Consider the following 9,570-nt stretch of genomic DNA (forward strand, 5'->3'; position numbering starts at 1 on the left):
AGACCATGATCTAAGTGAAGGCCTCGCATTTCCTCCTGTTCTTTGTGCAGCAGTAATTTATGAAGCATCAGTAATGACTAATCAGAATTAATAATCAGTTGCTTACTTGCAGTTGCAAGTATGAAACAAGATTCTTAGCCAGACATTTACATTTAATCAGACAGAAGCCAAACGATGCTAAGTGGTACCCACCGCTATGAGGCAATCTAGTCAGAAATAGTCTAGAGTTCGCAGTTTTCTAACCTGAAGTGTCCTGATAGCATCAAAACTATGCCATTTGGCTTTCTTATTCTTTTTCTAAATCCACTATATGACAACTAAGGGAAAAAAACAACTAAAACAAACCCACATTATGAGCTCCCCCTCAGTGTGTTAGAACTGTACAGTGCCTTAAAAAGAGAAAAAAAAAAAAACACAAACACAACACACCACACAAAAAAACCCAAACAAAACAATTTCACTGAAAAATTCAAGGAAGGTAAAATTATGGTCCTTGGTTTCTAGAAACAATTTGTTCTCTTAGATCAAACAGTATATTAGAAAGTACATCTGTTTGGACAATTAAAATAGCTCTTAACTTGCTCAACAGTGGAATACTCCTGGCTAACGAAGATTCAGACAAGGCTGATGCCAACCCCAGTCTGCAGAATTTACTTTCCCATTAATAGGGCCGCTCAGACTGTCTTTCTATAAATCTCGGGCTCCAATAAAGTGTATTATTTGGAATACTGCTTCTCTAATTATTATACTTCATAATTACAGAAAGGGCAGGCTGATCCAGGGCAGTCATTAATTTGCTAGTAAATGAAGTGTTGCAAAGAACATCTTGTGATTATAATTCAATGCCAGTTAACACAGATATTTCTTACCACATGTTGCAGGAAAGAAACAACCGCTTTTCCTGAGCTTCATCAGTTCAGCTTTTCTTTCCCTCCTTATAGGAAGAATAAAGCTCTTACTCCTCTCATGACAAAAGTCAAAACCCTGCAATGTATGAAGAGGGGGAGACAAAATATGACAGAGAAATACACCCCTGACACAGGCCATTTGCATGAGAGATGGGATGGAAAGCTCCCGTCTTCAAGAACCACCAACTACCATAGAAATCCAGACCCCCTCTTACATCCCCAAAGAGCTGTGGTCTGCACAGCGCAGAGAGCAAAGCAGTTGTGGTAAGGAACACTTGTGACAAGAACTTCATGGGAGAATGGGATCCATTCATCAAAATGGAGATCAATTCCCTTACTCACAACAGTATTCAAGTTAAAGCATAACCAGAAATTCTATTAATAACTATGACAAAGTGCCCAAGATAAGCAGAAATGGCTACACGAAATTGAGTGAAAACACAGAATTTGAGTGCCTTGACTTGAACATCATCAGAAACAGCACTCTACAGTTTATATATATAAAGTCACTAGATAAATCGCTGGCAAACCAGATAACACAACTTAGTGGCTACAAGTATTTAGGCTCTATGTTCCCTCCATCCCTGTCCCTTTAGCCAGTACAAAAACTTGCCATCTTTCTGTTAGTCATAATGCAGTTTTCAAAACACAAGCTTTTTCTATAATGACGACAGTTGAATCAACTGATTAATATAAAAAAGGAAGAAAGTACCTCAGTAATGGAGGAGAACGGAGCCCTACCAGAGCATCTGAACTACTCTGCAGCACAGGAAAACAGGGTTTGGGTGGGTTTTTTTGTTTGGATGGTTTTGGTTTTTTAAGTATTAGAGTTCTAGAAGACAAAAAGAAAATACAAAACAGTATTCTGTATTTCACATTTTTATTAGCTTCTTGCTGGCAGGCATTACACTTGGGAATAATATTGCACCAGGCATTAAAAATATGAATTCTACCACAGGGACATTTTGCATTTAGAATCCAATATAAATACTTCTAATCATATTTCCATGGCTACAGATAATATTTGGTTGCTTGATTTATATGCATAGAAAGAAACAGTTGTCATAACTGTAAGAAACTGTACTTATCAAGTACTTTTAAAGGGTGGGATTTGTTTTCCTAGAATATTAGAACACTGTTTATTGATTTAGAAACTAAATTAGTCTACATGATAGCAGCTTTTCCCCAACTGCATTTTAAATTCTTTTTGTTTCTTGCTCCCAGTGTCGTAGCATTAGATGGATTAGAAACCATTTAAACAGAGGTAATTTTAGCACTTTAAGTTGCGTCAGAAAATTGTGTTAATGACACAAAATACCCTATTGTACTAATTCTTCGGACTCCCTCTTTCAAACAAAAAGGTGTCTTGACTGAACAGGCACATGCACGGTCTTTTTCTGAACAGGACAAAAGGACAGAGCTGCTAGAGAACGAAACTCCTCCAGCCCTTACTGATAAACAATAAATAGTCATATAAAAAAAAAAAGCCCACATTGTTGCTTTAGTCAAAATCCAGACTCTTTTGGGTTTACTGTCCAATTAAGTTGCTAATCACTGAAGTGGCTCCTGTGGAGTCAGAATCAGTCATCTGTTTTCCGTGCCAGTCTACAGAAAGTCCAGTTATGCTCCACTGTGTTTTCATTGGCACGCTCGCTCATATGATGAACTCTGGTATTCCTGATCGTGAAGCCTTGCTTTGTGATGTACTCCATCAGATGGACTCTGAGCGACACTTCCTGGTGGTAATCGCATGGCCCAAAAGTGAAGGAAACCTGGCAGTCCCTGGTGTCCATCATATGCTTATTCCACTTCGTGAAGTGGTTTGAAATGCCTTCCAGTAACGAATGGACTTTTGTTGTGATAGTGAGCTGCGTGATGATTACAGCCACCGGGTTGGAGTACTTGGAAAGCTTCCGGGTGCTGGACAGCTCCACCACCTCCTCAAAGGTATCCACAGGATACAGCGGCTTGGGGTCGTTAAGACATTGAATTAGCGGTTCAATCTGATAGAAGTCCGCTTCCTTCCGCAGTAGGTCAAACTCCTTGAAGTCCAGTGGCAAAGTGAGCTCTGAGGTCCTTAAAAAGTTAAGAACATAACGGAAAAGTGGTCCATCTCTGTCAATAAAGTAATTGCCCTGAGAGTCCCTGGCAGTGGGGAAGTCTCCCCTGAACATGGCCCCAAGCATTGAGTCAGGATATCTCGTTAGAGTTGTGAGGGATGTCGTATACATGTGTCCACCCACATTTAGCGTGACTGGATCAGTCATCTAGAAAGAAAGAAATTGCAGAGTTTATCAAGCCACCGCAAGAAGATTTGATCACCTCACTGACACACATGGCAAATACTGTTTGAAAACCGCAGGCTCTGGAGAGAATCACACCTCTGCCATCTGAAGCCTATAAGCGGTGTTTAAACTTGAACAAATCCAAGCCACCTAGCAACAAGGCACAACCGGCAGCTAGACAGGATGATACTTAACATTCAGAATGCACATTTCCAGAACGCTTTAGACAACAACTGAGCTACTGTCACAGAAGCAAGTTTTGCATTTGGGCAACAAGTTTTTGCCTATTCCACAGATGGGGAAATGAGAACAGAAAGATTTCCTGAAGAACAAGTTAGTTTGAATGAGCCCCATCCGTGTTCCTTACTTTCACAATCTGTCTCTCATTCTAGAACAAAAAAAAAAAAACAGGAAAGAAAGAAAGAAAAAAAATAATCAGCTGAACAAGTCTTAAGCCTCTTTCTTGCCCTCAAAAGAGGATGACAGTGCAAGTTTAGACACAGGACCAAGAGCTTGCAATCAAAATAATCCACACTCTGGTTAAGAGGCATCATTAAGACAAGCAAACAGAAAAGAACTTTCAGCTTTTAACTCTAAAAGGAAATATTTATTAGCAAATTATCATGCTGTGTAGAAGAAGGGGACAGAGCACAAACCAGTCTGCATCAGCTTCCAGATAGCACATGAGGAAGCAAGAGAGAAAGGAACATAAATCCCATCTGGCCACCAACCCGAACAACCAGGACTGAGGCCAGCCAAAGAAGAGAGACATATGCATGGCAGCAGAATGTTTAGAGAAAGAAAAGAGAAGAAAAATAAGATGCATTTGTCTAGTCTGAGACCGGGTTTACAAGCAAAAATATTTTTCTTTATAAATTAAATTACAAAGCCCTTAAAATTATATGCAGGAAGCACAAACTATTTTCACCCTTTGTGTGTTAGGAAGACGGTAACAGTGAGCTTAAGGCATCAGTTAAGTACTCGCTGACTGTACCAAGGAAATATGAATCTGAGTGCTCCCCACAAACAGCATGCAAGGTGAAGCACTCCAGAGAGTGTAAGTAAGCTGTTGTAACATGCAGAGTTTTATTTCTCACATGACTGAAGCTCTGGATCTACACAAGACAGATCTGGAAGGATTCTTACTGCAAGACCTTGACAGCCCAGTTGTACCACGCAGCACACACTTACAGAGGCTCACTTACCATATATCCCCAGTCTCCATTATCCATCTGTTCAATTGCTTGAACTGTGGTATTCCAAGTTTAACAGAAGGCTGCTTAAAGGATACGCGATTCACCACCTATGATCTCCCTGCAGGAAAAAGCACACACAAAAAGACAAAACAGAGAACAAAACATGGCAGACCATCAGTACCTACAACAACCACCAAGGGGAATGCTTTCTAATCAAAGGCAGGCTCTGTGCCAGGAGAGCATTCAGCTACAAAGACACATTAGCAGGAGAATCTACAAATGCGCTTTTCCCTCCTTCTCCCTTCGTGCTACCCACAGGACTGTCTCCGGAGCACACGGGTAATCACTCCACCGGCTATCTGACCATCCCAGTTTTGTTAAACAAAAAGCAATGTGCCCCTGAGGATAATATATGTTCACAAATGGGACTACCTTTCACCTGGGAAACTGCGAGTACTTTGAAAGACAGATGTACTTTTCCCAATTTAAAAAGTTTGTTTAGCCACCATTGAGGTCATACATGTGATCCATTAATATTAGTCAAAATTTCCATGCTCCAGTTTCAAACTGTGCAGAAGAACAAATCCAAGCATGAAAGTCAACAAACAGTAAGAAAAAAAATCTCACTGCAGAATTAATAATTCAGTAGTGGAGAACTGCAACTGATAGCAAGAACATTAATCTACAAAGAGTATGAATGGACTTCACAGACACATACACACTCTCGAAAGAAATCTCTTTAGGGACAAGCCAGAGGACATCAGACATGTTTTCAACAATGCTCCAACAAAAGCAATTTGAGAAGCGGTTCATTTTGTAACTTCCCAGAAGCTGCTGAACTGCTGACTTGCATAACAAGGGGACTCTCTCCGCACAAGCACAGCAAGGGAAATTCACAGCCCAGTTATGCAACTCAAGTTGGGGGGAAGTGAATGACCCCAGACACCAGTGGAGATTTTCCAAAGGTGTCAACCATGTCACGCAATGAATGACTCTCTCCACACAAGCACAGCAAGGGAAATCCACAGCCCAGTTATGCAACTCAAGTTGGGAAGTGAATGACCCCAGACACCAGTGGAGATTTTCCAAAGGTGTCAACCATGTCAAGCAATGCATGGACAGGGAAGCCAGTCATCAGTGAGCCTTCATCCCTACCCAGAGCCTGCCTCTCTGCTAGCACTGCTGAAAATTTAGGTCAGTCTGTTTTAAGTAGGGTACAGTTTCTCAGCTTTGTTTATTTTTACTTCTTAAAGACCACACAGTTACCAAGACTTCTGCTCCCATCCTCTTTACTAGCAAACTTCAACATACAGTCACCCAGCTAAAAGCAGCACAAAGATTTAGCCAAGCCAGAACCCTACATTCCAAAACAACTGAAGGTTCACAGTTCCCCAACCAAAAAGATTACTTGCCCTTCTCCTTCCTAGCAAACGAGATTGGTCTCATTCACCACGGAACAAGGCAGCACATCCCACCTCTCCGGGCTCTGCTGCCCTGCCCAAACCCACAGCCTGGGCACAACAACATCCAGCAGGTCATGCCTTCAGGGGTCGGCAGCACAAGCACAGCCTCAGCTGCATCTCAGATGTATTAAAGAGTAGAAAAAACAAAATCAGTATATGAAAATCATGAGGTCAGACAACAGAAGACTAAGGAATACTAAGATACAGAACTAGTCATACCAGGATCTTATTTTTACAAACTAGAGATGGAGCATGCCTCAAGAAAGTACATTAAAGCACACCCCCCTGACAGCAGATAAACCTGGAATGCCAGCTCTTTTGCCAACCTCTGTAATTATTTTTTCTAACTGCTCACAAACCAAGAAGTGAATTCAGGTTTTCTTTATTTACAATTGTCATTCAAGTACAACTTGCTAACTTTTATCAATAGCCCAGACCTTTTAAATTCCAGCATTTACAGGTGTTCCTCTGTTTAAGTACAACACCAGTATGACATGTAGATGCACTAAAACCATGGGAGAGACTGGTACAGGTTTCTGATATTCAAGGAAAGCATTCACTTGAAAGTGAAATGATGCAGTCAGCCAGAAACTTCACTAGTAATCCATGATAGAAGAGATGTGCAGTCTTAATAAAATTAACTGGAATTATACAGTCAGAATATTTCGAAGACAGACAGATGTCCATCAGAGTTATTTTAACTGGTGGACAGATACTATGTTATTTTCGTCAGCATATATGTCCACACTACAGTTGAACCAAGACTTTCTTTATCAGGGAAAGAAACAGATGACACCGCCTGTCTGTATGAAGGCACAAACTAATCTTTGATCACTGGCAAAGGCAGTGCTGGAGTGAGATGCACAACACGAAGGAATGATGCTGGGAGGCCATCCTAAAATGGCTGAGTGTGATCACAACTACCCGCTGCTTCCCTCATCAGCCTGGGAGCTCTGAATTTCTAGACAACTTCACAGGCAGATAGAGCTCTGTTCAGGTACAACCTGAGATAAGGACTAGCAAACCACATTACAACAAGGGTGGGGACATACACCCTTCATGACATACACCCTTTCAACGATGCTTTAAATTCTTCCTGAATGAAATACAGTGATGCATCAGTAGGGGTGACATCAGTGAGCAGACACTCTCTACATCCATAACGTGGGATGGGCAGCCTCAAGCCAGCTCTTGTCCCTGTGTCACAGAACAACATACCCCACCCAAGGACAGCCTTGCTAACATGGCTATTCACGTCCAGACAGCAGATAACAGATGACATGCAGCTGTATCCCAAGACAGCCTACCATTAATAGCTGTAAGAAACACTCATTTAAGATGAAATTCAGCCAGACAAACTGCTGACACCATTTAAACCAAGCAGGATGTCATTCTTGGGTGAGAGCAGAAGAACATGAATTGTGTCAAACCACAGTCCTGCTTTCGTTAAGCTGCTTCTGCAAGCAAGGAGAAGATACACAGCGTTAACGTGGTCATCACAGCGGCTGCCATAGCCCAGAACCAAGCATCTCCAAAACCAGAAAGGCACAATAAGAAGTGAATATCTTTGAAGAAAAACACTCAAGTCATCCTTTTATACTTAATACACCAAACTGGACACCTGCATTTATCAAATGCTCACTCCTCTCATATATTATGACTCAGAGGATTACAAGACCATTTATCAGCCACACTACTGCAACAGGTAGCCCCATTAACTTCAGTGAGGCTTCTCGCAGAACAGAGCTGCTAACACGCAACCATTTTGCAAGCTGAAATTCAGAGACAGCAAATTAAGAGTCAGCTGAACATCTGCATCTGTGAACACACACACACACACACACGTGGGCTCAACACAGGCCAGGGGATGCCAGCAGCACTGCCAAGCATTTGCACTGCTGGGACCATGTGCATTGCATTTGGTCAAGGCCACAGGCTATACACCGCACCTGGAGAAAACCACTACACTGGTGTCATATGCAGCTACTCGAAAGACAAGCAGAAATGCACCTAAGAGTTAAAAGTCAAGAGGCACACGCCACCTGATTTGCTCTGAATGTTTTTCATCTAGTTTTTCCAACAAAAGAATTAAAGTATTTACTTGTGACATTAGTCTTTAATGAACAGTTTGGTATCAATATTACAACCCAAGCTGTTTAACCTCCACACAAACTGTTTAACCTCAATAGTTACCTTAGATTTCTAGGTCAATATAGAGCTGACGGGAATGCTACCAATGGGAACTTAAAAATTAAAAAGGGCAAAGCTAGGACTCTACTTATACAGATAAATATACTCGGTATTTCAAACTACTCACCCACTTAGTGAGTTCCCTGCCTCTCACATTTAGATCTCCAAAGATGAGAAGAGACTCCTGCCCTCAGCACAGTTACACAGTACATGGACAACATCTCATTCCCCAGCCAGTCATATCATTTGAAAGGCAAGTTTTTATTGTAAACCATTATCGGTGACTCACCTGAGCTGACAAAAACTAAGCTAGCACCAGCGATGACTGTACTCCACCAAACTGTACAGCAAGACATGAGTCCGCAAAGCGAACCCATGAGGCTCCAGCGCCGTGCTAACCTAACCAAGGGAGCGAGGGGGAGGCAAGCTCTTAAAACAACCAGTTACTGAATCTTCTGGTGCTTCAGTAGATCAGCTTCACTAAAGAAAGCATCCATCACCTTCTACCTATCTCAAGTTTATAATGAATAATACAGTTTATTAAAAATTAACTTAGTTCTTGCTTTTGTGTAGGTGCTTTTCAATGCTACTTAGTCTTTACCTCAGGCAGGATGGAAAAACACTCAGGCCAGCCACTCAGCATTTTCACTCCTTTATGTCTAATTGCTTCACTATAAATTCCAAGCTCCTCAAGTTTCCTTCCCTCCCAAGGAGCTCTATGACACCCTGCTTTAAGGCCAGGTTCCAAACTTTTATTTTGATTGCTACTTGTTTGAAGAGCCCACATCACAACATCACTTCGGCCCTCCTATCACAACAGCCAAAGGAAGACACTTCTATCTAGCCTGGTCCTGCTGGGTCTGTGCTGCTAAAGCAACCTAAGGTACCCAGGCTTTCAGCACCTAGGACACCAGTTGGGTTTTACCTATGTATTTTACTTCTGTGAAACTAACCCGTAGTTGTCTCCATGTGGAAACATGTCTCCAAACAGTTTTGAAGGAAGGCAGGCATCAGAAACATTGAGCATCCCTGCATACACCAATGGGGCTCAGCACATGCATGGACCAAGGAGTGACAACAAGACAGGGGCAGAAATCTTTCCTGCAAGCCCAGGCCACAGAGGGGCCCAGACCTGAAGCAGGAGCTGAGAAGTGCCGATTTCCATTGCAGAGAGACCAGCGAGCTCATGGTAGAAGAACTCTCCCCAGGATCACAATGATTCAGCAAAGATGCTGGAAATGAACCCAGACATTTTGCCTCCCCCCACCTCTGCAAATGACCCAAGAGCACACCCTCACTCCCACCCCAAACGACAGTCCCAGCTCTGCCTTCTCTCACCGGTGGAGCAGGAGGACCCACTCTCGCCTCCCAGGGGGGGACAGGGCCCACATGTCCCAGACCCTCCCTGCCAGAAATCACCGCCGGGCACCCCAGCATCCTCCCGGCTCCTTCCCCCAGCCCAACCGGCAACAGGACCCAAGCACCAGCTGTCCCATCACCACCCCAACACCGAGGCCCCAGCATCCTG

At 42.6% G+C, this 9,570-nt stretch overlaps 1 protein-coding gene across 1 annotated transcript; it reads right to left on the reverse strand.

Moving 5' to 3' along the window:
- Positions 1-1,865: 1,865 nt before the first annotated feature.
- Positions 1,866-4,506, reverse strand: KCTD6 (potassium channel tetramerization domain containing 6). The gene is made up of 2 exons (XM_009699965.1): positions 4,399-4,506; positions 1,866-3,175 (listed from the first exon to the last, which is right to left on the reverse strand). Exons 1-2 carry the CDS (start codon positions 4,423-4,425, stop codon positions 2,489-2,491), a joined length of 714 nt encoding a protein of 237 aa, XP_009698267.1. The 5' UTR covers positions 4,426-4,506; the 3' UTR covers positions 1,866-2,488.
- Between the last annotated feature and the right edge of the window lie 5,064 nt (positions 4,507-9,570).

Source organism: Cariama cristata, unplaced genomic scaffold (assembly GCF_000690535.1).
Source record: "Cariama cristata isolate BGI_N322 unplaced genomic scaffold, ASM69053v1 scaffold12625, whole genome shotgun sequence".
NCBI classification, from domain to species: Eukaryota; Metazoa; Chordata; class Aves; order Cariamiformes; family Cariamidae; genus Cariama; species Cariama cristata.

What these genes read in the sequence shown, in the direction of transcription:
- KCTD6 (XM_009699965.1), bottom strand. Translation starts at nt 4,425, where the DNA reads ATGGATAATGGAGACTGGGGATATATG. An exon ending in ATGGAGACTGGGGATATATG is followed by an intron (nt 3,176 to 4,398) that starts GTAAGTGAGCCT and finishes CTTTCTTTCTAG; the next exon opens with ATGACTGATCCAGTCACGCT.